Source organism: Jaculus jaculus, chromosome 11 (genome assembly GCF_020740685.1).
Source record: "Jaculus jaculus isolate mJacJac1 chromosome 11, mJacJac1.mat.Y.cur, whole genome shotgun sequence".
NCBI classification, from domain to species: domain Eukaryota; kingdom Metazoa; phylum Chordata; class Mammalia; order Rodentia; family Dipodidae; genus Jaculus; species Jaculus jaculus.
Genome location: NC_059112.1, coordinates 16,811,090 through 16,837,546, shown reverse-complemented (window position 1 = coordinate 16,837,546; position 26,457 = coordinate 16,811,090). Strand labels below are relative to the sequence as shown.

The following is a 26,457-nucleotide window of genomic DNA, read 5'->3' as shown; positions in this document are numbered from 1 at the left end:
TCACCTGGAAAGTTCTTCTTATAGCTTAACCATTAGACAGTTTACCACATATAAATCCAAAGAGCAAATGACTAGGTCAAATTATGGGCTTATTTGAGTTTTGAAATATCAGCACACCAGTTCTTCTCTATGAAAAATAATGGGTATCTCAGCCCTGATCATGATAAAGAAAAATCGAACAAACCCCGACACATACAAACATTACACATGCAAAAGATCAGAAACTTGTATAAAATATAGGTCTTGATTCTCTAGATGTAGGTTAGGCTAAAGCACAGGTGGGATAAACGAAGCAGGAAGGCTGCCCTGTTCAGATTTAGCACTGACCTTGTATAGTGCTATACGTAAGACATGCTGCTAGGAATCTGCACAGCATGAAAGGACCACATGGAAATAACAATGAGAATGAATACTTTGTTTTTTAAAATTGTGTTTTTTAATTTTTTAAATTTATTTGCAAGCAGAGATACACACACACAGAGGGAGAAAGGCAGACAGACAGACAGAGAGAACGTATGGGCACACCAGGGCTTCCAATCACTGCAAATAAACTCCAGACACATGCACTGCTCTGTGCATCTGGGTACTGGGGAATTGAACTTGGGTCATTAGGCTTGGCAGGCAAGTGCTTTAACCACTGAGAAAACTTTCCAGCCCTAAAATACTTTTATTTGAGAGAGCGAGCCAATGCCTCCTGTTGTTGCTGCAAATGAACTCCAGACACATGCACTACTTTGTGCTTCTGGCTTTACACAGGTGCTAGGGAATCAAACCTGGGTCATCAAGCTTTGCAAACAAGCACCTTTAACCTTAAACTGAGCCATTTTTTCAGCTCAAATACTATCTCTTTAAAGTAACTTTTATTTGTCTATTATTATTATTATTAGTATTATTATTAGAGAGAAAATGGGCATGTCAGGGCTTCTAGTCACTGCAAACCAACTCCAGACGCGTACGCCCCCTTGTGCATCTGGCTTACATGTGTACTGGGTAATGGAACCTGGGTCCTTAGGCTTCGCAAGCAAGCGCCTTAACTGTTAAGCCATCTCTCCAGTCCCCAAATACTGTCTTTTAATGATTGATCCATTCACATTAACGATAGAGAAAGTGCCCCTTACCACTGCAAATGAACTCCAGACACATGCGCCACTTTGTGCATCTGGCTTTAGATTGATACTGTGGAACTGAACGCAGGCCAGCAGGCTTTATAACCATGCGCCTTTTACCACTGAGCCATCTCCCGGCTCTGTGCCCACTTCTTTGAACTATTTCATGATACCTAATCAGATACTTATGCCTCCATCCAAGAGGTCAAAGACAAGTAAGAGAGATTTACCTGTACTCAGAAATCACTTGTAATATCAATGAGGAAGCTTTTACTAATTCAACTGAGGCAAATTACCTTTGTAGACATGACCTGGAAACTGAACATGCAAACGTCCAATCACTTCTTTGAATAGCTAGTCATTCTATTGTCATCTATTCCACCAAAGCAAATATTAGTTTACATAGAAGTTCTTTGCATAAAGTAACACCTTGTCATATTTTGGAATGTCATAAATTTTGGGTTAAAATAACCCGAGGCAAACTTGATCCCTTTTCAATTGAGGGTATCAAGCACAGCTCAAATTCAATAGCTGAACTTTTTTTTTTTAATTATTTATTTATTTATTTGAGAGCGACAGACACAGAGAGAAAGACAGATAGAGGGAGAGAGAGAGAGAATGGGCGCGCCAGGGCTTCCAGCCTCTGCAAACGAATTCCAGACACGTGCGCCCCCTTGTGCATCTGGCTGACGTGGGACCTGGGGAACCGAGCCTCGAACCGGGGTCCTTAGGCTTCACAGGCAAGCGCTTAACCGCTAAGCCATCTCTCCAGCCCCAATAGCTGAACTTTTAAAAATTAAATTTTATTTATTTCCAAGAAGGGAGAGAGAAGAGAAGAGAGAGAATGGGTGTGCCAGAGCCTCCAGTCGCTGCAGACAACCTCTAGACACATGCATCACACGTGGGTACTGGTGACTCAAACTTGGGTCATTAGGTTTTGCAGGCAAGCACCTTAACTGCTAAGCCATGTCTCCAGCCCGCAACAGCTGAACTTTTATGGAAAGAACTAAAGAGCATAATGCTAGGGATCTAGTCCTTTGGTGCAACTATTTTGCTCAGCAGACGTGTACAAAGCACTGCCATATTAGACTTGCCCAATAAGGAATTCCCAAAGGGATCCTACTCTTCTCTGTGGGACTTAGCTAAGATTCTGTCGTGTTAACAGGGGCCCAAAGGGATCTCCTATGAAAGCTTTTTGTCTTGAAAAGAAATCTGAGGTGTAGTACCTTCAGGTGCAATTCTGAGATTCTGTGATTAGACGAAGAAATTCATACATGTTAGGATTATATATATATATGTTATAGAGATGAAATTATTACAAGAATGCAATTTATTATGGAGAAATTAGGGATCCAAATAGACTAGGCATATTACAACTAGAGAGATGTAGGGCACAAGGACTGGTTTGTCTGCTTTTTCTTTGTTTTTCCGGTCCGGATTTGAAACCTAAACTTCACAACATTGCAACTCAAAAAGCCCAGGCTGTCGAATTCCGATTCAAAGAGACAGACCGTTTTCTTATCTGTTGCGGTGTCTCAGGTCTCTGTGACTAGATCTGCAGAATGTCCAGGCTGCCTCTAGGGCAGGGCCCTGGAATCTGGGGGAAGTGGAGAATGTGCTTGGGGTGGGAGCGGGGTCCTCCGTGATGATTCCACTTCTATAAAGTGGCGGTTGTGAGACAACAGCGCCGAACTCATACAAATGCTGCAAAGTTTCGATTTAGGAACGCAAGGATCAGAACGTGTCTCCATTCACACCTCTCTGACAAACAGCAGCTTCCGGGACTTGCGTTTTCCAAGATGACCAGGGGTGGAGACCTGACCCTGTGTGGGCTGAAGTGTCAGCCTGTCCCTCCGGAGCCGAGGACGGTCCCCGAGTTTCTCACTTTGCTGGTCTGGGGACCGCAGGCGTGGGTGACGGACAATGCCTGCGGCATTGGAAGTCTTCTGCACAATGTGTGAGACCAGAGGGTGCGTGGACTTTGGGAAAAAAGTGCATTTGGAAAGTAAGGAGAAAAACGAGGGGATTTTGCTAGAAATGAAGACGCGGTGATGCTGTTTTCAGGTTCCCCGCGGCCGGGCACGGCTGGGAGGCGTGCGGGACCCGCGGACCGGGTCTCTGGGATCTGGGGACCCGTTAGCATCCCACACTCGGAGTCAAGCTGCCCCGAGCGCAGCTCCGCGGGGCACTTGGCGTGCTTTGTTTCAGACGCCCACCCGTCTCTCGGGGTTGGTCTCCAGCCCCACCAATCCCGCCCGCCCTGGGGCGGAGCTTCAGGGTCAAGGTGGACCAATTTCCCCAGCCTCGCCTCTACACGCGCTTTCGGAACCGCCCCTTCCCCGGAGGAATGACTGACAGCGGCTCAGACTAATCCGATGCTCGGAAGCGCGGCCTCCGCTTGGGGGCGTTCCGGAGAAGAGGAGTCTAGACCAATCGCATGGCACTTTGGGGGGCGGGGCCTCGTTGCTAGGTCCCGGCCGTCGCTATCGGCACTCCTTTGGCCCAATGAGAGCCGGAGAGGGGCGGTCCCTCGGACGTGATCCAACCAATGGTGGCAGCGGAATGGGCGGGCCCGGGAGTGCCCGGCGGCGGGTCCTCAGCGCCCAGCTGAGGTGCGGTGAACCGGCGGTGGTTGGGGGTGGGGGGGCGGGACGGGGAACCGCGAGGCGAGCGCGGGAGCCCGGGCGGCGAGCGGGGCGTGAGCTGCCCGAAAATGCACTCGGATGCCGCAGCTGTCAGTGAGTAACGGAGAGCTATCGGGCCGGGCTGGGTGGTGGTTAGCGCACTCCAGTCTGTTGCCTGCCTCTGTCCCCCGCCCCATGCCGCCTGTCCCAAAAACGCTCCGGGGAGCCCCTTGTCCCGGGAGCCACCTCTTCCTCCTCCGGGGAACCCGGGCGGGCGGTGACGCTTGGAACGACGGGGGCGGGTGCAGGGTATGGTGTGTGTATGTGGGGGGGGGTGAAGCGGACGGAGGTGAGGGGGGTGGGGACTGGCTCGGTTTCAATGATGGGGGAAGGGGGGGCGGGACGTGCAATGAAGAGCCGGGACCCGAGTGTCCCGGGTGCATGGAGGTGGAGGACGGCGATGGGCGCTGGCGGCCTGAGCTGGGGGTGGCACGGGCGCGGGGAGTGGGGGGGCGAGAGAGCGATCGGGGCTCAGGGTGAGGTTTGCCAGGGTCTGAGCGCGGGGGCGGGGACAATGGGAAGGAGGGCCCCGGGGGTGGGGGTGGGGAACAATGGGTGGGGATCGGGGGCAGTGGCCGAGCGGGGCCGTCGGGCTGGTTTTCAGAGCGATGCGGGCTGATGTAACGGGAGCGCGATCGTGGGAGACTCTGGTGTGGGATGGGATAGTTGGGGAGTCGGGCGTGGGGGAGAGGCAAGGAGGTTTTGGGAGGGTTAAGGGGGCCGGTGCTGGGACGGTGGGGTAGTCGGGAGAGATGAGGGAGATCTGCAGTGTAGCGTGGGGGTGTAGAGGGGTAGGGACGAGGAGATGGGGTACGGAGCTAGTTCGGGCGGCAGGGGAGGTGGGGTAAGGACAGGGACCAGAAGGACTGTCATGCCCAGGATCCGGTCCGTCCGAGGTGGGGTGGGATGGGGTGGGGTATGTTGGGCTAGTGTGCTCGGGGAGGTGCTTTCCTCCCCTTGGAGAGTATGGGGTCCTGCTTGGGAGGGGTACGCCCCGAATATCGGGGTGCACGGAGAGTAGGGGCGTGACCGAGGTGGAAGGGATCAGGGAGGTGTCCAGAGGTTGTCTGTGGTCATGGCTCTCCGAGGGGCAAGCAGCGGGAAGCGAGGTCAGCGCTGGCGCGGGCTCGGGCTGCAGGATTGGGAGGCGGGGCAGGATTGGGGGGGGGGGGGGCGGGTGGCGGGAGGAGGAGCCGGGCTGCAGGCTTTTTTCCCCTTGCGGGAGCCGGAGCATTGCTGCTCTGGAGGCCGGGTGGGAGATATGCTCAGAGGGGAGGTGTTGCAGGGAGTCCCCGGCGGTCCGTGGGTTTGGCACTGTGTGACGCAGTTGTCTAATTTCTGGCCATCAGGTGTGAAGACCCCTGGACCCGCTCCTCTGCAAGGAAGGGTCGATGCTGACGCCCAGGCTCCGCGGGTGCCGGGCGCGATGTCAGCCCGGCGTACCCGCCGGGCGCTTTAGGGGTTTCCTTTAGGGTCTGTCTCCTGTAGCCTATGTGCAAGGGAAAGGCAGGCGCGCGGAATTCTGGGACTTGTAGTCCCAGCCGCGCCGGGCCGCGGTTGGGTGGGGTGCACGTGGGTAACTGTGGCAACCAGTCCCAGAATGCAGCGCGCCCCTTGGAGCCTTCCTTGCTGTGCTAAAACTCGTGCCTCTTCTCTCCCCCCCCCCACCCCCGTACTCCCCAGATCCCCCTGGGAAAAGTGTGAATGGCACCGCTGAGTGCCCTGTCCAAGTCCTGGCCTTTTACACCGGGCACTTGATCTCCGAGTTAATTATTTTCCCCTGCATTCGGTGGCCTTGCAGAGTGAACGCTGAGTTTTGAACCGTCGGTCCAGCACACAGGTTGTGGGACAACGTTCAAGCACCAGCGCAATGAAAGCAACGTTTAGGCTGGCTTGTTTCTTGCGGCATCATCCTGCGGAAGCCTGGCCTGCAAGGTCCAGTCTTTTATTATAACTATGGTAGCGCAGTGCAGAAGCATGGCTCCCTTGTGAAGAAAGTATAAATAACTCTGTTGGTGTTTCTTGGGCCTGCCCAGGGGTGAGGTGATTTGAGGAGGGCAGCTTAATGGGAATTAAGGTTGTTAGAGCCTCATTCATCAATCCATAATGAAGCTGAAGGGGAGCACTGAGGCAATGCAGTGTCTTCAGCTTTCAAAGAAACGAGACTGGGGTTCGTGTGCTTTGTAGCTGTGGCCTGTCATTCCTTCCCTCTCCAGCTTTACAGAGCTTTGGTTGAGGGGGTTCCCGGCCATCACGTCCTTAACCGTAGCAACTTCCTCATCTAACATAGGGGACACCAAGATTAACTAGAGCTGACAGATTACATCAGATATTATGAAATTAGTAATTTATTTACCGGAAGGATGTTTTAATGATCCTGATGTTAATCTTGTCACGGAATCTTAAGATTGGAAACGTTTGATTTCAAGGGTGTGGGTACAGCTACACCCAACTTCTATACTTATTATATGATGGCTTTTTTTTTTTAAAGTTTTAATTAAGCTGGGCTCAGTGGCGCACGCCTTTAATCCCAGCACTCAGGAAGGCAGAGGTAGGAGTATCACCGTGAGTTCGAGGCCACCCTGAGAATACAGAGTGAATTCCAGGTCAACCTGGACTAGAGTGAGATCCTACATTGAAAAACCAAAAAAAAAAAAAAAAGTTTTAATTAAATTTATTTATTTATTTGAGAGACATAGGAAGAGATAGAGAGAATGGACGCACAAGGGCCTTCAGCCACGGCAAACAAACTATGGACACATGTGCCACCTTGTACATCTGGCTTACATAGGTACTGGGGAATCGAACCTAGGTCTTTAGGCTTCATAGGCAAGTGCCTTAACTACTAAGGCATCTCTCCAGTCCATGATGGTTCTTTTTAAAAGTCTGAAAAAGGTCAGTGTGTAATGTTTTTGAGAACAAACTCACTTTATTTATTTATTTATTTTTGTTGTTTTTTGAGGCAAGTTTTCACTGTAGTCTAGCCTGACCTGGAATTCACTATGTAGTCTCAGGGTGGGCTTGAACTCTTCCTACCTCTGCCTCCAGAGATCTGGGATTAAAGGCATGTGCCACCACGCCATGTGAGAAACAATTTATATCTATCCAACATGTTTGAAGTGTCTTAAGAAATCCCTTATAATACATAATACATAATACATACATTTCCCCAAAAACCTTTATTTAATCTTGGGATTTGCTCTTAACTATGTAATGAGGTTCAGAAATGCCAAAGAACTGTAATTGTCTCCAGTATTTTAGAAATTATTAAGTAAATCATATCTCTCCATTTTTCTTTTGTGTCCCAAAGGACAAGTGTCCTTTCCACACATATAATCCTCCATCTCCCTCCATTCCCCCAAGTCCCCAGGCTGCTGTATTGTATTAGCGCATACTTTTTGCTCTGGTTTTTAGGATATTTTTGACCTTTGGGAGGTTCTTTATCTTTCTTATGGATTTAGCTATGCAGTTAAATAGGTATTCCTTATATTTTACGTAGCTGTTTTTTTTTTTTTTTTAAATTTTTTCATTTACTTATTTGAAGCAGAGAGAGATTGAAAAAGGCAGGGAGGGAGGAAGGGGGACAAGGACAGACAGAATGGGTACACCAGGACCTCTTATCACTGTCAATGCTCTCCAGAAGCTTGGGCCACTTTGTACATCTGGCTGTTTGTGGATACTGGGGGGTAGAATCAGGGCTGTCAACGTTTGCAAGCAAGCACCTTTAACCTCTGAGCCATCTCTCCAGCTCCAACCTAGCCATGTTGACTCTACTGGGAAGGATTTTTAGGTAATCTTGAGGTAATCCCTCATCCTCCTCACTTTAGTGCCCTGAGTCTTTACCCTCTTCATTCTCTGCAGGCACTGAGGAGACCTCTGCCACAATTTTTTTTTTTTCTTTCCCAAACATCCTCATTATCTCCTTTCCTACTTTTATCTTTTACTGTGTACAGAAGTCCTTTCTAGCTGTGTTTCCTTATTCCTGTTTTGATGTTGGCGCCATTCTCATCATAATCAACATCATGGCCATCCTGCTAATTGTAGCTAATAATCTGTGGCCAAGAATCCTTGCGAACTCAGTGGCGTAAAACATTAATATTCTGTCAGAAACTTCTCTGCTGATAGTTCTGTCCCTCATGGTGCTTTTGGTAAGTTAACAATACTCAACTAAAAATGGCTCAAACAGTAGGGTGTATTGGTGTCCGTCCACAAGAAGACTAGAGCAAGATGGTTCTATGGCTGGTGCAGTGGCTTAATGATGACATCAAGGAACTTGGCTCTCTGCGTCCTTGTCTTTCTATTCTGATGTTTGAACCCAAGGCCCGTTGCGTCATGCTTGCAATATAGTTGTCACCGTGCCAGATGTCACACCTATGTAAGGAAGCACGGAGGACAGAAAGCGATTTCCTTACGACTCTTTAAGAGAGGGCTCTTTCCCACAGACTCGCCTCAGAAACTTGTGGCTGTAAGCAAGGCTGACAAAGTGAGAGGCTTTTTCCAGCCTTTTATTGTTTTCTCTTTCCTTTTTGATTAGCTCAGGACCCTGGCCTGTGTCATGATTCTGCCCACAGTTCAGGTGGCTCTTCTCCCTTCAGTTATCCTAAGTTAGGAACTCCCTCACAGAAATGGCCACATTTGCTTTCATGGTGATCTTACATCCTGTCAGGTTGACAATCAATATTAATCATCACAGGTCCACCCCTGGTCAACAGGACACCTTAAGCTGTCCCTTTTCAGTCATAACCTTCCACCCCCTTGTCCCTGTGGGGTTCACGGCCATCTCATAATGCCAGCGTTCAGTCCAACTTCACAAGCTGCAGTCCCAACACTGTTCCAAAGTGTGCTTTCTTCTAAGAGCCCCTGTAAAATTTAAAACATTGGATACTTCTAACGCACCATGGGAGAGAGTAGACATTCCATCCCAAAAGGGAGGAATGGGGATATAGCAAGGAAAGATCGGACCAGAGAAAGACCAAAACCCAACAGGGCCAACTCCAAATCTTTCAGCCGCATACCCCACACCTGGGGCGCATGATGGGATCTGTTAGGCTCCAGAGGGCTTGGGTAATCCGCACCCCCCCCTCTCCCGCCCAGCTCTGCTGCTGCAGTCCACATAGCCTCTCCTCGGCCTGGCTGCACTCCATACAGGCAGACTGTGTCCCGTGGTCCTGGAGCATCCTCCAGTCTCCATCACAACTTGGGCTTCATGTTCACAGTGTCACGCAGTAGTCCCCCCCCCCCCCCCGGGCCTTCGTATTTTCCAAGTTTTGAGGTGACCTTTGGTATGATTGAAGGGCGAGGAGTCAGCTTCCGATTGGCAGTCCACACATTATGCACGTGAACCAGCTCCTTTGCCGCACTCTCTCTGGCTTGGTTTCATTTTTTTTTAATTTGTTGATTTTTTTGGGGGGGAGGCTTTATACTAAAAGAATTAAAGATGACTTACTAAATATAGATAACATCCTATCAAGAGAAGGAAAATAGGTTCGGGTCATAGCTTAGGGTTAGAGCACTTGCCTAGCAGCCTCAAGCCTTGGGTTTCATCACCAGGAGCACCAAGAAGAAAAATGAAAAGTACGAGCCGGGCGTGGTGGCGCTTGCCCTTAGTCCCAGCCCTTGGGAGGCAGAGGTAGGAGGACTGCTAAAAACAAACAAAAAAGAAAAAGAAAGAGTACATAGGGACTTCAGTGAACATGGAAGTGCTTGCAGTGTGCTGGAAATAGCTATGTATTTCCTAGCTTTGGGTACTTAGAGCAAAGAGGAGAGCAAGGCCAATTAATTTTATTCATTCAAACAAAATGAAAGAAGCAGCAGTAATTTCAGCAACCATCATTGGAACCTTAGATGTTTCTAACCCTCTTTTTCCCTATTTGCTAGTGGGAGCGAGAGGCTGTGGACTAGTGACTTTTACTCATTCATGGAACCAAACACTCAACAAGAACAACTTAAGGAAGGAAGGGTTCATTCGGGCCCAGTTTGAGGATGTAGTTGGTGTAGTCGGTCCGTTATGTTGGGGAAGGCCCGGCTATTGCGTGTGAGGCTGATGATCATGCTGCATGTGTTGTTGGGAAGCAGATGCATGCTGGAGAAAGGAGACTGCTGGAACATATCTTACTGTCCCTTTGTTTTTGTTTGTTTGTTTGAGAGAGAGACACACAGAGAGAATGGGCACACCAGGGCCTCTAGCCACTGTAAACCAACTCCAGACACACGCACCACCTTGTGCACCTGGCTTACGTGGGCATTGGGGAGTCACACCTGGGTCCTTAGACTTCACAGGCAAGCTCCTAAACCGCTAAGCCATCTCTCCAGCCCGCACTGTCCCGTTATTCAGGCCATGATCCAAGCCTGCAGGGTGGCATTTCTCACATTCCAGGTGGGTCTTCCCTCTTCTGTTAGACGTCTCTTTGGAAGGCCTCGCACAGACATGCCCGCAGGTAGTCTCTTAGGTGATTCTGAATTTCCACCAAGCGGATAAAGTTACGCATCCAAGGTTAAGCACCTCTTCCCGTACCCGTGCTCCCTCCCCGACTCATGGCCACCACCTTGGGTCTGGCTAGGGCTCCCTTACTCCCTCCCTTGCCCAAGAACCTGGAGGGTCCCGAGATACTCCTTTGTGGTACAGACTCCCCAGAACGAGAGCCCAGCGGGGTGGGAGCGTGTCTGTAGTCAGGACTCTTGCTGTCTTTGGAAACTCCTCCATGGCTGCCCTTGGTGCTGTGCCCATGGATTTCTTGACTGTGCCCTGCCCTGGTGGTTCTACTGACATGACACAGACCCTGCGGAAGTTCTGCCCGCTTCTGTTGCGGTTTCACATTATATAACAATGGCTGCTTGGTTTACTTACTCCTTCTGTCCCCAACTAGATTTTTACTCCCCCGAGGCCAGGGACATGTCTTAGTATCCACTCCAGTTATCTAGCATGCCGCTCACGTGTATTTAGTTGACCTGTCAGTGAAACTGTCTAGAAAATGTCATTGTTCCTGTTGCTACCCAGCATGCACTGGTGTCTTTTGTCATTGCCTTTAATTTTTTTTTTTTTTCCCTTCTCAAAGGAATACAAACTGCACTTTTTCATTATTTTGCCTTTAGGTTTTGTTTTCTTTTTCCTTGTAGACTCAGCCTGTATCAGTTACTTTTGCATCACTGTGACCAAAATAACCTGACAGGGGACAGATTTATTTTGGCTCATGACTTCAGAGGGTTCAGTCAGAGTTGCTTCCTTGGCTCCTTAAGTAAGGCAAAGCATCATGGCAGTGGGGGAGTTGAGGCAGAAAACAGCTAGCTGTTAACTCTCAGGTGGACAGGAAGCAGAGTGCAGGATAGAAATGGTCCTGGTTAGATAATGTATTCCCCATGACCCATCTCGGTGACCTGACTCTTCCACTCAGGTTCACCCAGCACAGTTCTCTCAGTCTTCTCTCTGGGGACCAAGCATTTAATATATGATTCTGAGGGTGACCTTTCAGATTTGAACCATGGCACAGCAGTCTGTAAACTAACTTAAATACTTTTTTTTTTTTAAAATTTATTTATTTATTTATTTGAGAGCGACAGACACAGAGAGAAAGGCAGATAGAGGGAGAGAGAGAGAATGGGCGCGCCAGGGCTTCCAGCCTCTGCAAACGAACTGCAGACGCGTGCGCCCCCTTGTGCATCTGGCTAACGTGGGACCTGGGGAACCGAGCCTCGAACCGGGGTCCTTAGGCTTCACAGGCAAGCGCTTAACCGCTAAGCCATCTCTCCAGCCCTTAAATACTTATTTTTAAAAATACATGCTGGGGGGCTAGAGAGATGACTTAGCAGTTAAGGTGCTTGCCCCCAAAGCCAAAGGACCCAGGTCTGATTCTCCAGTATCCACATAAATCCAGATGCACAAGGTGACGTATGCGCCTGGAGTTCATTTGCAGTGGCTATAGACCCTGGTACACCCATCCTCTTATCTTCCTCTCTCTCTCAAATAAATAAATAAATGATATTTTAAAAATACATGACGGTATTAATTTCAATTGAAGAATGTCTGACGTGGAGAGATTAAAATGTTAGGTTGAGGGCTGGAAAGATGGCTTAGTGGTTAAGGTGCTTGCCTGTGAAGCCTAAGGATCTGGGTTTGATACCCCAGTACCCATGTAAGCCAGATACACAAGGTGGTGCCTGCATCTGAAGTTTGTTTGCAGTGGCCAGAGGCCCTGGTGCACCCATTCTCTCTCTCATCTGCTTCTTCCCCCACCTCAAATAAATAAAACATTTTCAAAAATGTTAGGTTGTGCAAGGGACCAGCAAGAGTTCCATTTGTGAATGTGCTGTGTCCCTTTCTGGTGTCATCACAGAGTCCTGGGTGCAGAAGGTTACAGCAGGTTGACAAGTCTTGTTTTTTTGTTGTGGGGGTGGTATTACAGTGTTTCTGCTTTTCTCTGTTTCTGTCTTAATGACCATATCTTGGTCCTAAAGATTTATTTATTTTTTTAAAAATTTCTTTGTTCATTTTTGTTTATTTATTTGAGAGTGACAGAGAGAGAGAGAAAGAAGCAGATAGAGAGAGAGAGAGAGAGAGAAAAAGAATGGGCACACCAGGGCCTCCAGCCAGTGCAAACAAACTCCAGATGCATGCACCCCCTTGTGCATCTGGCTAACATTGGGTCCTGGGGAATCAAGCCTCAAACCGGGGTCCTCAGGCTTCACAGGCAAGCGCTTAACCGCTAAGCCATCTCCAGACCTGGATTTATTTCTTAATAGTATATTGAGATGGCTGAAGGACTTTCCACTCATAAAATGAAGTGTGTATGTTAAAGGTAAAATTCACAGAGAAAATGATGTGGAGTGAATCGGACATGAATGGTAATCATGGGTGGGTCAGTCAGCCTGGATTGGTGTTAATCGGTTAATTGCTTCCCATAGCTTGCTCTTGATTTGAAATTCAGGTTAGAAGTACTTATTGAGTTATTCTTTTAACCAGAACATACATTTAAAAATGTGTTTTAGAAAGAAAAACATGAAACCCACTTTAAATAGGATTATGTATTTTAGTCATTACTGCACGACAATTTTAGACCTAAGGATCTTTTTTTCAGAGTGTCCAGGATTCTAGCAGAGTGTCTGCTACTTGAGGTTTCAATTGCTTTTCCTTTAATTAAAAAATAATTCTTGGGGCTGGAGAGATGGCTTAGCGGTTAAGCGCTTGCCTGTGAAGCCTAAGGACCCCGGTTCGAGGCTCGGTTCCCCAGGTCCCACGTTAGCCAGATGCACAAGGGGGCGCACGCGTCTGGAGTTCGTTTGCAGAGGCTGGAAGCCCTGGCGCGCCCATTCTCTCTCTCTCCCTCTATCTGTCTTTCTCTCTGTGTCTGTCGCTCTCAAATAAATAAATAAAAAATTAAAAAAAAATAATAATTCTTTCTTTCTTTTTTTTTTTTTTTTGCTTTTTCGAGGTAGGGTCTTGCAGCAGTCCTGGCTAACTTGGAATTCACTATGTAGTCTCAGGGTGGCCTTAAACTCACGGCGATCCTCCTACCTCTGCCTCCCGAGTGCTGGGATTAAAGGCTTGCACCACCATGCCTGGCTCAGAAAATATTCTTAATGTGTTATTTTCAATTCAGAAAGGCAGGCTTGTAGTTTTTGAAACTAATGAATATACCAAGCCAAATACTCAATGATATGAAAAAGGCCTGTGGTCCCATAGTAGCATCACCTCTTCATGTGCTTTTTTTTTAAGATTGTATCGTTGAGAATCCCCCTCCCCCCGTGAGTGTTTTGAAAACACTTTCTGTACTTTCCTTGCTGGCCTAGATCAGGAGGATTTTCAGGGCTGAGAGTCACCTGTGTTTGCAGAGACCTTGTCCATCTGCTAGGGCCCTGGCTCTTCCCGGCGGGGGCAGGGAGCTGCTCAGGAGCTCTGCTCCCTTGTGTCTGAAGACAGAGGCGCGTGAAGGGAAGAAGGCTGGAGTCTGGGAAGGCTGGGTGTAGTCCCGACCCAGCCTTGGAGGGACCCTGCATGCGCCTGCAGGTATGTGGTCGTGTGGCTATCAGTTTGGCCTTCTGGTTTTGCTGTTGAGTCCAGTGCCAGTTCAAAACATCAGTAGCCACCTTTTCTGTTTGAACTCACCTACAGTTGGCTTCCTGTTGGTTTCCAAAGCTGCCCTCTTGAGAATTCAGGCATGGCCCTGTCGCCTGTCACATGGCCAGCCAGAAGCCTGGTGGGGAAGAGCAGCCATTTCTGCCTTCATTGTTGTTGCCAGGGACTCTGTTCAGAGGTGGCCCAGGGACTGAGCGAAGGCCCAAGTGACATCACTTGTAGGACACTTGAGAGTGGGGAGTAGTCATTGCGGGTGTTGGGGACTCTGAGCCAAAGTGGACCAGCCCCCTGGATCCCATGGAACTCTGTACCACAGTGCCAGGAGCTTACAGCATGTCGCTTCCTATACATTTTCTGATTTAGGAATATTAACTGTGGAAATGTTTGTGGATTTTTCTTAGATAACATATTTATTTTGTTTAGCCAAAAACTATAGCTGGGTTGGGGGGGGATGCTGGAGAGATGGCTTAGCAGTGCTTGCCAGCAAAGCCAAAAGACCCACGTTCAATTCTTCAGGACCCATGTAAAGCCAGATGCACAAGGTGGTGCATGTATCTGGAGTTCATTTGCAGTGGCTAGGGGACTTGGTGTGTCTATTCTCTCTCTCTTTAATCTGCTCCTTTTCTCTCTCAAATGAATAAATATTAAAAACAAAACAAAAATGGGGCTGGAGGGATGGTTTAGCGGTTAAGCACTTGCCTGTGAAGCCTAAGGACCCTGGTTTGAGGTTTGATTCCCCAGGACCCACATTAGCCAGATGCACAAGGGTGCACACGCATCTGGAGTTTGTTTGCAGTGGCTGTAGGCCCTGGCACACCCATTCTCTCTCCCTCTCTGCCTCTTTCTCTCTCTTCTGTCACTCTCAAAGAAATAAAAAATAAAATAATTAAAAAAACCTGTATCTGATAACTCTCATTGACTTTATTGAGGCATAATGTATATATTATAAAACTTTTTTTGTTGTTATTGGGATGGTGTCTTGTATAGTCCAGTCTGGCCGCAAACTCAAGGAGATCTTCCTGTCTCAGCCTCCCAAGTGCTGGGATTATAGGCATGAGCCACTGCATCCTGCAGATGATACCTATTTTAGGTGTATAGTTGGTTAGATGTTGGTAAATCAATCCGCTGGTTGGTGTAATGTCTGCTAAGATAAAGAACATTTTCATTGCTCCCAGACATCTCTGTGCTCCTGTGAGGCAGTACTTCCAGCTTACTTCCAGATACTTGGCTTGGGGGACATATCATCGTTAAGTGTCTTCCATGTGAATTGATGGCTTGCCCTTTTCCTGGTCCTGGGGCTCTATAATGTGTAAAAGTGTGACAGATGTCTCCTCTCCTTTGCTCCCTCTCACACGCTGAACTCTTAAGCCTGAGAGGAAAACCCTTCAGTGCTGAGCGAATTATGCATCTGATAATTGGTGCTTTCTCACACAAAGCTCTCTTGACTTCAATGTTTCACCAGGGTGACATTCCCAAGACCTGGGGCCATGCCTTGCTAGCATTTGCTCCATGAAGGTGGTAATGCCACTTAATTGCTCTGTGGGTCAGTTGGGAGGCAGGGAAGTATAGTTGTTAGGTACGCATGGGTCCTTGAGTAAGAATGTCTGAATTCACATCCTTGCTGCGCCACTTGTAAGCCGAGTGACTGGGTGAATTACTCACCTAGTCCATGTATAAAAGTCTTCATGGGGCTGGAGAGATGGCTTGGCAGTTGAGATGCTTGCCTGCGAATCCTAAGGACCCATGTTCGACTCCCCAGATCTCACGTAAGCCAGACGCGCAAGGTGATGCCCGCGAAAGGTCATGCGTGTGCACAAGGTGGCACATGTGTCTGGAGTTCGACTGCAGTGGCTTCAGGCCTTTGTGCTTCAGTTCTCTGTCTCTCTCAGCAGGCCTTGGTTCTCCATTTTGTCTTGACATTTTCTTTCTGGTCTGGGTGTCATATGGTGGTGAGTTTTTTAGAGACAAATAAGGCAGAGATGGGCTTAGCTCAGGTGCCCTCCATGTGGGGTCTGGATTTGGCAATTTTCATAACGTAGTAGAGAAGGACTCAGTGATGACCCGAAGAGCAAGGGGCCGTTCCAGGCAGAGGCTCTGGCTGGGGAGCAGGCCTGGTCTGAGGAACATCAAGGAGCCTGGGATGTGGGGAGGAGAGTTGGGGCCCGTAGAGGTGGAGAAGCAGTGGGTAAGATCAGAATCGATCCTGAGGAGGAGGGTTGTGTGAGCTAAAACAGCTCAGGTGTTTTGCTGCTCTTGATTTTCATGTAATGGCCTTAGGCCTTACACGGAGCACTCGAGGAAAGGAGAAACTCCCTCCCCCAGCTGTTCTGCAAACATCTGAGGGGTTTTGTTGTAAGACCCTGCTCTGGCAAACAAGATCCATGGCTCCTGTGTGTCAGGAACTTTCCAATGAGGCCCATGGTATGGACAGAAGATGGTTAGGTGAGATGTGGGAAGGAGGGTGGAGCTGGGTTAGATGGATGTCCAGGGAAGGTGTGGGAAGCATGGTGGAGCTGGGTTAGATGGACGTCCAGGGAAGGTGTGGGAAGGATGGTGGAGCTGGGTTAGATGGACGTCCAGGGGAGGTGTGGGAAGGATGGTGGAGCTGGGTTAGATGGACGTCCAGGGAAGGTGTGGGAAGGATGGTGGAGCTGGGCTAGATGGACGGTCAGGGGAGGTGTGGGAAGGATGGTGGAGCTGGGTTAGATGGACGGTCAGGGGAGATGTGGGAAGGATGGTGGAGCTGGGTTAGATGGACGGTCAGGGGAGGTGTGGGAAGGATGGTGGAGCTGGGTTAGATGGATGTCCAGGGAAGGTGTGGGAAGGATGGTGGAGCTGGGTTAGATGGACGTCCAGGGGAGGTGTGGGAAGGATGGTGGAGCTGGGTTAGATGGACGTCCAGGGAAGGTGTGGGAAGGATGGTGGAGCTGGGTTAGATGGACGTCCAGGGAAGGTGTGGGAAGGATGGTGGAGCTGGGTTAGATGGATGTCCAGGGACGGTGTGGGAAGCATGGTGGAGCTGGGCTAGATGGACGTCCAGGGGAGGTGTGGGAAGGATGGTGGAGCTGGGTTAGATGGACGTCCAGGGGAGGTGTGGGAAGGATGGTGGATCTGGGTTAGATGGACGGTCAGGGGAGGTGTGGGAAGGATGGTGGAGCTGGGTTAGATGGACGGTCAGGGGAGGTGTGGGAAGGATGGTGGAGCTGGGTTAGATGGACGTCCAGGGAAGGTGTGGGAAGGATGGTGGAGCTGGGTTAAATGGATGTCCAGGGACGGTGTGGGAAGGATGGTGGAGCTGGGTTAGATGGACGGTCAGGGGAGGTGTGGGAAGGATGGTGGAGCTGGGCTAGATGGACGTCCAGGGGAGGTGTGGGAAGGATGGTGGAGCTGGGTTAGATGGACGTCCAGGGGAGGTGTGGGAAGGATGGTGGATCTGGGTTAGATGGACGGTCAGGGGAGGTGTGGGAAGGATGGTGGAGCTGGGTTAGATGGACGGTCAGGGGAGGTGTGGGAAGGATGGTGGAGCTGGGTTAGATGGATGTCCAGGGAAGGTGTGGGAAGGATGGTGGAGCTGGGTTAAATGGATGTCCAGGGACGGTGTGGGAAGGATGGTGGAGCTGGGTTAGATGGACGTCCAGGGAAGGTGTGGGAAGGATGGTGGAGCTGGGTTAGATGGACGTCCAGGGGAGGTGTGGGAAGGATGGTGGATCTGGGTTAGATGGACGGTCAGGGGAGGTGTGGGAAGGATGGTGGAGCTGGGTTAGATGGACGTCCAGGGGAGGTGTGGGAAGGATGGTGGATCTGGGTTAGATGGACGGTCAGGGGAGGTGTGGGAAGGATGGTGGAGCTGGGTTAGATGGACGGTCAGGGGAGGTGTGGGAAGGATGGTGGAGCTGGGCTAGATGGACGGTCAGGGGAGGTGTGGGAAGGATGGTGGAGCTGGGCTAGATGGACGGTCAGGGGAGGTGTGGGAAGGATGGTGGAGCTGGGTTAGATGGATGTCCAGGGAAGGTGTGGGAAGGATGGTGGAGCTGGGTTAAATGGATGTCCAGGGACGGTGTGGGAAGGATGGTGGAGCTGGGTTAGATGGACGTCCAGGGAAGGTGTGGGAAGGATGGTGGAGCTGGGTTAGATGGACGTCCAGGGGAGGTGTGGGAAGGATGGTGGAGCTGGGTTAGATGGACGTCCAGGGAAGGTGTGGGAAGGATGGTGGAGCTGGGTTAGATGGATGTCCAGGGAAGGTGTGGGAAGCATGGTGGAGCTGGGTTAGATGGACGTCCAAGGAAGGTGTGGGAAGGATGGTGGAGCTGGGTTAGATGGACGTCCAGGGAAGGTGTGGGAAGGATGGTGGAGCTGGGTTAAATGGACGTCCAGGGGAGGTGTGGGAAGGAGGGTGGACCTGGGCTAGATGGACAATCAGGGGAGGTGTGGGAAGGATGGTGAGGGGGCCACGTGGGTGGATGTAAGTCCAGAGACCCCATAGGGGTGTGTGGGATGGTTTGAGTTGCAGTGGTCATGGCTGGTGAGATAGACTGTGACGCACACAAGAGCAAAGGAAGCAAAAAAGGGAAGGGGAGGGAGGTCGGGCATATGGATACAGGCACAGAGCGCCATGAGGTGGGACCAAGACATGAATGTAACTGCCCTGTTCCCCTAACTCCTTGCTCTCCACCCTGTCACCCCTGGTACACCCACGTTGCACAGGTGAGGGAGCTCAGCTCAGGGCTAGACAAGTGACCCTCTCAAGCTCAGGCAGCTGTTAGGCAATCCCATCTCAGGGCCTGGGTGGCCCTCCACTACCAGCAGAACAATTCTCAGCACGTTACCTGTTCATTTCATCCCTGTGGTCACCCCGTGAGCATGGTCATGCCCAGTGAACTTCTTGTCCAGTGAACTTCTTGTCAGAGCTCGTTGATACATGGTGTGGTGGTTTGAATAGAATAGATGGCCCCCAATATATTCAGTGGTTTATTTGTTTGTAGTTTGTATTCTGCAGCCATCTGGCTGGAGGCAGTGTCATTGGGTGGATCTTAAGGTGTGGTGGTGGGTTTCAGATTTCAAACTAAAGATGCAAAGTGTGCCTAGCTAGAGTTGCTAAAGTATGCTGTGCTGTGGTTTTTGACCTTTTGGCTTGTGCTTCTCTCTCTCTACTTGGTTCTGTAAAGGCAGGCCTGCTGCTTCTGCCATTAAGGAACTTCCCCTGCATCTGTAAGCTTCAGTAAATATCCCTTCCTCCATAACTGTGCCTGGTCTGGAAGTTTATCTCAGCAAACCTGAATCTGTCTGATACACATGGCCTCCCTTTTGACTTGGACTCTCTTCCTTCTGGGATGTCGGAGGCCTTCCATCTTGCCTCTGCAGTCTGTGCAGCCGTCCAGCTGTCCAGCATAGCCTCGCTCATGAGGACAGCAGACAATTTAACACTGCCTGAGAATTATGATCAAGAACATACTTAAAAGATCTTCTCTACTCTTCCTTAACCTCCCCCCCTTTTTTTTTTTTACAGATTCTCAGATAGCCTCGACTAGCATTATGAGCTTGAACTTCTGATCCTCACAAGTCCTGGGATTCCAGGCCTGCCCAGTTTTATGGGGTGCTGGGGAGGGACCCAGAACTTCTTGAATGCCTGGCAAGCACTCTACCAACTGAACTATATATCTCCCTTCTGTCCTTGCTTTTTATTCATTGGCGGCATTGTTTAAGTGTTAGACTTTATTTCAAATATATGTGTATTGTGATACCTAGCGCTTTCTAAATATAAGAGATCTCTAGGGCTGGAGAGATTGTTCAGCAGTTAAGGCACTTGCTGGCAAAGCCTAAGGACTCGATTTTGATTCCCCATACCCACATAAAGCCACATGCACAGTGGCCCATGCATCTGGCATTCGTTACAATGGCTGGAAGCCCTGGCATGCCTATTCTGTCTCTCTCTCTCTGCTTGCAAATAAATAAAAACATTAAAAAAGAGATCTTAAGCAACATTGCTGAAAAACTAGAAAACCAAACTTTCCACCTAGAGCTGCTAACAATTTTATAGTATTTTTGAGGCCATTTTCTTCCTGTTTTTGTAGCCCTAGGGTAAGGTTAAGTGTTCCCCTCCAATGGCTCTTTTGTTTTTTTAACCATTTTTTAATTACTTATGGACATACTCAGTATGTCAACAGCACATGTTGGTACCATCCTTAAACCTCATTCCCTGTCCCTCCCCCGCTGAAGGGACCCTCCTTGTTGGGGATGCCGGTTACATAGATGTCACTCCTAAAATTTAGACCACAGACTCCTTGTTCTAGTTAACTGAACAGGAAACAGGATTGCTGTAAGCGAAGTCCAGCAGTTCTTCAGTTAATAACTCTGAAGACAAACCATCTTCTCCCTCTTGGCCTGTCTTTCACATTCGCTGGGGTTGCCTGCCTTTTGCATGATGGTGATGATGGGGTTGGGACAATTAACCTGGACTGGTGTGTGGCACAGGCTGGCGCTCTGTCACACGCGGTGTGTACCATCTCAGTCAGTCCTCCGTAGCCTGTAGAGAGGACCCTGGCACTCTGGCTGTGTGCACACTGAGGCACAATGAGGTCGTCAGTTATACATAGGGACATTCAGCTAGGACCCCACAGAGCTGGAGACTCCAATCCAGAGCTTCCTGGCGATGAGCTGGCATTCTTCCCCCTAAATCTGGGACACGACTTCTGTGAGTGAGGGGTGACGGTTACTGTTAAGGACACCTTGGGCGTGAGTGTTGAGTTGAAGGGATCTGGAGCCATTTGTACCGTGTCCCATTGGGAATGCAGCCAACCCGTGTGACGTGAGGTGACCAGGTCCTTAGAGATGGTACCCGCAGGTACTGGGTGCTGGGTGGCATGCTGCCTCTCTTGGGTGTCTGGTGTCTTCTCCCAGCCTCATTCATGGGGTTTGTGAGTTGGGGGAAATGGCCAGCAGCCACGCACTAGGACGGCCCTAACTTGGATCTTTTACTCAACGAAAATGCTGAGTCACCGTGACCTGCTTCCCTTATCAATTTCCCCTTGGGTTTTGGCAATCTGTTTAGGCTTTCATGCCCATCAGGTAGCAAATAGTCATTGATAAGGTGAAAGGGGTTAACACCTTCCTCCCTGTCTCTCCTTTGCATTTGTCTGGTTTCCATTCCTTACTTCCCTCACCCTGGGGTGCCCGTCCCTGGGTTAGCCCTGCTTGGCTTGGCTGCTCACCAGTGGAGAAGGAGTTGAGGGTCCTCTCCACTCAAGGGATGACCAAAGTGCCCATTTCCAATTAATCCCACTTTATCTGACCCAGTGGATCTGTGGTTCTGTAAGCTCTCTGGGTATGTCTCTTGGGACCAGTGGCTAGGTTTGGGTTGAGCTGGGAAGTGGCGAGGGCTCAAAGTTGCCCATCTTCTGGCGTAGTAGCCAACGCCCAGGTGGTGCCTGTAATACTTCAGGCATTGATCTGCACATGATTTTAGTCCCTGTGGTGTCCTTACGGGGCAGGAAGAAAGTCCTGCTGGCAGCAAAGGGCACGTGGTGTGAGACTGACTGGCTGTGAACCTGGCTTTGGCGTTTCCTAGTCTTGCAGTGTAGAATAGCCGTTTTATTTCAGTGTGTTGTAATAATTTAACCTTAAAGTGCAAAATGCTTATATTTATAAATGAAAGTAAGAAAGACCTGTGCCATCTCATATAGCTCGTAACTATTAATTGGCATAGAAAGTTTTAAGTTGGTATTGTAGATTATTTTAAAGCATTATTATTTTATGGTTTGCCTAGGAGGTAGGCTTCATTTTATGGTAGCTATAATATATAATATGATACTATATCCCAAGTCAGTTTGAGGTGGAACACAGTGTAATTTTTTCGTTTTGGTTTTTTGAGGTAGGGTTTCACGCTAGTCCAGGCTGACCTGGAATTCATTATGTAATCTCAGGGTGGCCTTGAACTCATGGCTATCCTCCTACCTTTGCCTCCCAAGTGCTGGGATTAAAGGTGTGCGCCATGATGCCTGGCTTAATTTTTTTTTAAATTTAAAACTGACATTTGGGGACTGAAGGGATGGCTTAGTGGTTAAGGCACTTGCCTGCAAAGCCAGAGGACCCAGGTTCAATTCCCCAGGATCTACATTAGGCAGATGCAGTGGCTGGAAGCCCTGGCGTTCTCATCCTATCTCTCCCTCTCTCCATGTCTCTCTGACCCTAATAAATAAATAAAACTTTTTAAAAAAATGGCATTTTGGCCAGGCATAGTAGTACATGCCTTTTAATCCCAGCACTCAGGAGGCAGAGGTAGAAGGATCACCATGATTTTGAGGTCAGCCTGCAACTACAGAGTGTTTCCCAGGTCAGCTTGGGTTAGAATGAGAACTTGCTGTGGAAGAACAAACAAACAAAAAAATTGTACTTCTTACATCCCATATCCTCTGTATTTTGTGGCTCACAGTACGTCTGCAATGGCCTGCCTTTTTACACTCCATAGCAACCTCCCAGGCTATGAAGCAAAACTAACGTGGGATCCTCCTGCCTCAGCCTTCTTCTGAGTGCTGGGAAGTCATCAGCATTTTAAACATCTTCAAGCCCCACCTGCAGCACACCTTCATACCATGTATTTATCTGGTCTGCCCTTCAGAGCCACGTCTCTTTGAACAGGTCTTCCACTAATCTCTATGCTGCCGAGGCTAAGGTTCTCGCAGCACGAGTTCCCTGTGTGTTTATCCACACTCACCAATGTGCCTCCGTAAGTGTTGGGATAGGGTGACCGGTCCCCGTATCAGGGTTGGACTCTGATGGATGGAGATGTAAATGTATGTAATGTACCGAGTTCAGAGCATGAGAAACCTCATAACACGTGATTCTGTTAATGAAGACACCCAGAACAGGCAAAATCTGCAGAATAGACAGTTGCCTCGTGTTGAATTGGCGGGGGGGGGGGGGGGAGATGGGTGTCAGGTCAAATGAGGACTGATGGCCAGGGTGATAATGGGAAGGTGGTTCAGTGTCAGAGCGTGGTGGTGGTGCTCATCTGACTCCCTGAATATACTAGAGCCACTGGGACGTTTATTTTAACTGGGCAAGAGCTCTGGTATGTGAATTTTATCTCAACAAAGCCGTTACAAATCTAATACCAGAAAGTGGTGGGCTGTGGATCCCCATGACGGGATGAAGGTGCTACCACAGTGGATGGAGCAAGTCTCTAGGAGACCTGATAGGGTGGTCCTTAGAAGTCATGTAGCCTTATGAATGTCAGCTGTCAGTGAGGCAGAAGGCATAATAAATCCAGAGGTCCAGAGGTAGGAATTCGCTTGGGAATTCAGAGCAGATTGGAATTACGGAGCGAGCAAGAAGGACGCAAGGCAGATCAGATGGGACCTTGCAGGGACTTGCTGGACTTGGATGGCTTTCTTTGGTGCTGCAATAAGCAATGCAGAACTAGTGATTGAAGTCAGGTCCGTACATGTCCTGTGTAGGCTGGCAAGGGTCACCGCTCCCTGGAGACAGTCATCCTCTGTGTGCCTGGACCCAAAGGAAAGAGGACTTGTGTTTCCCGAGGAAAGAAGCCAGGCAGCCCCATGGAGGCTGTCCCTTGCATAGCCTTGCCTTAACAACAACCTTTTTCTTTTCCCATAACTCTTAGGAAAACAGAGGCTGGGCTTGGGCTTGACCCCTGTTGGTGGGGTAGAGCTGTGCGCAGTTGGATTGTCCTGGTGTTCTGTGCCAGAGACCTTTGGGATGACGTGGATAATCTTCACTTTGGATCTGTTGCCGGTGGCATTGCCATTATTCTGTCCTTGCTCTGAACCTCCTAACACCCCCCCACACACTCTAAACAGGGTCATTTCATCATTTCCATATAACAGCATTCATTGCATGCATTGCTCACTGATTTGTCGCTGGAGTTTAGATAATCATCACATACTTGCTTCAGTCTCCGGTGACCAGAGGAACGCAGTGCGCGTGACATGGAGGTGACAATGGTATGTTCGTTCTCCATTGCTCTGTCCTTCTTGTGAAATGCTGGGACTACTAGAGAGCTTGAGCTGTTTGGTGTGGAAGTAATAAATGGAAGCATTTAAAATTTTTTTATAGTTTTTAAAATTTTGTTTATTTATTTATTAGAGAGAGAGAGAGGAAAGGGGGGGGAGCAGATAGAGAGAGTAGGCATACCAGGTCCTCCAGCGACTATAGCCCTATATGAAAGCATTTTTAAACAGGAAACAATAAACTATTTTGTTATTATCCTCCTCCTCATTATTATTACTGTTTTTGGAGGCACGGTCTCACTGTAGCCCAGGCTAACCTAGAATTCACTAGGCAGTCTCAGGTTGGCCTCGAACTTACAGTGATCCTTCTCCCTCAGCCTCCCGAGAGCTAGGAGTAAAGGAGTCTGCTATCATGCCCGGCTAAACATTATTTTCAAATAAGTTTTTATAACTAAAAGCATGTTGTTTTTAACTGACAGGTAGCAGTTGTACATGACTTTGGGGTACAGTGACACTTCAGCACATGTATGTAGTGCATAGTGATCACGTTAGGGTGATTGGCATATCTGTCACCTCCTATATAACGTTTCCATGGGAATAGTGAGATAGTCCCTACTAGCTATGCAGCTAATGGTGATCAACCATGCTTAGCCTCTGATACTGGGTCACATTAGAAATTACTCCTCTTGCCGACGTCATGGTGCATGAACCTTTAATCCCAGCACTTGGGAGGCAGAAGGAGGTGGGTCGCCGTGAGTTCGAGGCCACCCTGAGACTACACAGGGAATTCCAGGTCAGCCTGGGCTAGAGTGAGACCCTACCTCGAAAAACCAAAAAAAAAAAAAAAAAAGAAAAAGAAATTACTCCTCATTCTCCGTGTTCCTCCTATACTCTGTATTCCTTACCTGCCACACTTCCTCTCTAGGATCTGCTCAGGCTCTGGTAACCACTGTTCTGTGCTTTCTTGGTGTGTGAGACGTACCTCTTACTTTCTATGCCAGGCTTGCTTCGAGCTCTGTCTTCCTCCCCAGCCTCCCGCATGCTGGGATGGTAGGCGTGAGCTGCCATGCCTGGCCCGCTCTGTACTTCTTTGAGATGAACATCTTACCTTCTACATGTAAGTGAAAACAGGCAGTGTCTTTCTTTTTTATTTTTTTTTGGTACCTTACAACAAATGTTTTCCGCTTCCCTTCACATTTCCGCAGTTGGCTAATACCACTCTTTTTATGGCTGTGTGATATTTTCCACGTGTGTGTGCGTGTGCGCGTGTGCTCACACACATGTGTATCACGTTTTCATTATTCATTCATCTGTTGATGAACTCCAAAGTTGACTCCATTTCCTGGTGGTTGTAAAGAATGCTTCAGTAGGGCTGGAGAGATGGCTTAGTGGTTAAGGCGTTTGTCTGAGAGCCTGAGAACCCAGGCCCAGGCTTGATCCTCCAGTACCCATATAAGCCAGATGCACAAGGTGGCTGGCACATGCTTCTGGAGTTTGTTTGCACTGGCTAGAGGCCCTGGCATGCCCATTCTCTCTGTGTATATCTGCTTCCCTCTCTCTCTCTCTCTCTCTCTCTCTCTCATTCAAATAAATAAAAAGGAGTTGCTGAAATCACCTATATTTGTAAAGAATGCTTCAAACCAGGCATGGTGGTACACGCCTTTAATCCTAGCACTCAGGAGGATCTCTGTGAGTTTGAGGCCACCTTGAGACTACAGAGTGAATTCCAGGTCAGCCTGGGCTAGAGTGAAACCCTACCTCTAACCCCCCCCCAAAAATAAGTAAAAATAAATAAATTAATTAAGTAAAATAAATAAAAAATAAATAAAAGTAATAAATAAATAAAAGAATTCTTCAGTGAATATTCTGAGTGCCGTACTTACCTTCTCGATGCTGGCACAAAAACACCAGACCAAAAGCAGCTGACGAGAGGGAAGTTGATTATTTGGCTTACAGCCTGGAGGGCGAGCTCCGTGATGGCAGGGGAAAGATGATCGAGCCGAGGCTGGACAGCGCCTCCTTGCCCCAGCACGTGGAAAACAGCAGCAGGAAAGCAAGCCAAGTTCTGGCAATGGCAAGATGGCCATAACCACCTCATCCCCTCTCCTCAGCCACACTTCCTGTAACAAGGCTCCACCTCCTAAATTTTTTATCATCTGGGGACCAAGCATTCCAAACACATGAGTTTATCAGGGACATCTCAGTCAGTCCACCTGGCTTCAGTGCCCTTGGCCGTATACTCAGTAGTAAAGAGTGCTGAATCATGCAGTGTGAGAACCCACCCAAATAAACTGTTTGCTTCCACAAGCTGCTTCACGTCAGGTGTTTGTTCATAGCTGATGCAGCACGGGGCCGGCTGTTCCACCTCGAAGCCTGCTTCCAGTGACGCACTTGCTCCAGCACAGCTCGCTACCTCCTAAAGGTTCCACAGCCTTCCCAAATCACGCCACTAGTAGGGGTCAAGTGTTCAAGGTTTCGTGTTCAAATCACCACATGATGACTCCTGTGGGCTCCTTGGCCATCTCATGATGCAAAATCCATTTCAAGACTTCCAAAGTCACTTAGTCTTTAGAAGTCCAATATTGTTCAGAAGTCCAGAGTCTCATCTGAGACTCAAGACAATCTCTTTGTTT

The 26,457-nt window shown here is 48.9% G+C and overlaps 1 protein-coding gene across 3 annotated transcripts in view; it reads left to right on the top strand.

The window, feature by feature from the left end:
- Positions 1-3,699: 3,699 nt before the first annotated feature.
- The window catches only part of Dcun1d4 (defective in cullin neddylation 1 domain containing 4), an 82,752-nt gene continuing 59,994 nt past the window's right edge, over positions 3,700-26,457 (top strand). Inside the window, exon 1 of one of the 3 annotated variants that reach the window (XM_045130057.1) lies at positions 3,700-3,718. Coding sequence is in view for 1 of the 3 variants with exons in the window: in XM_045130055.1 (XP_044985990.1) it covers positions 3,820-3,844 (25 nt within the window). In the remaining 2 variants the exon portion in view is untranslated. Of the gene's footprint in view, positions 3,719-3,759; positions 3,845-5,606; positions 5,726-26,457 lie in introns of those variants that run through there. The other 2 variants (XM_045130055.1, XM_045130056.1) reach the window with 2 other exon arrangements.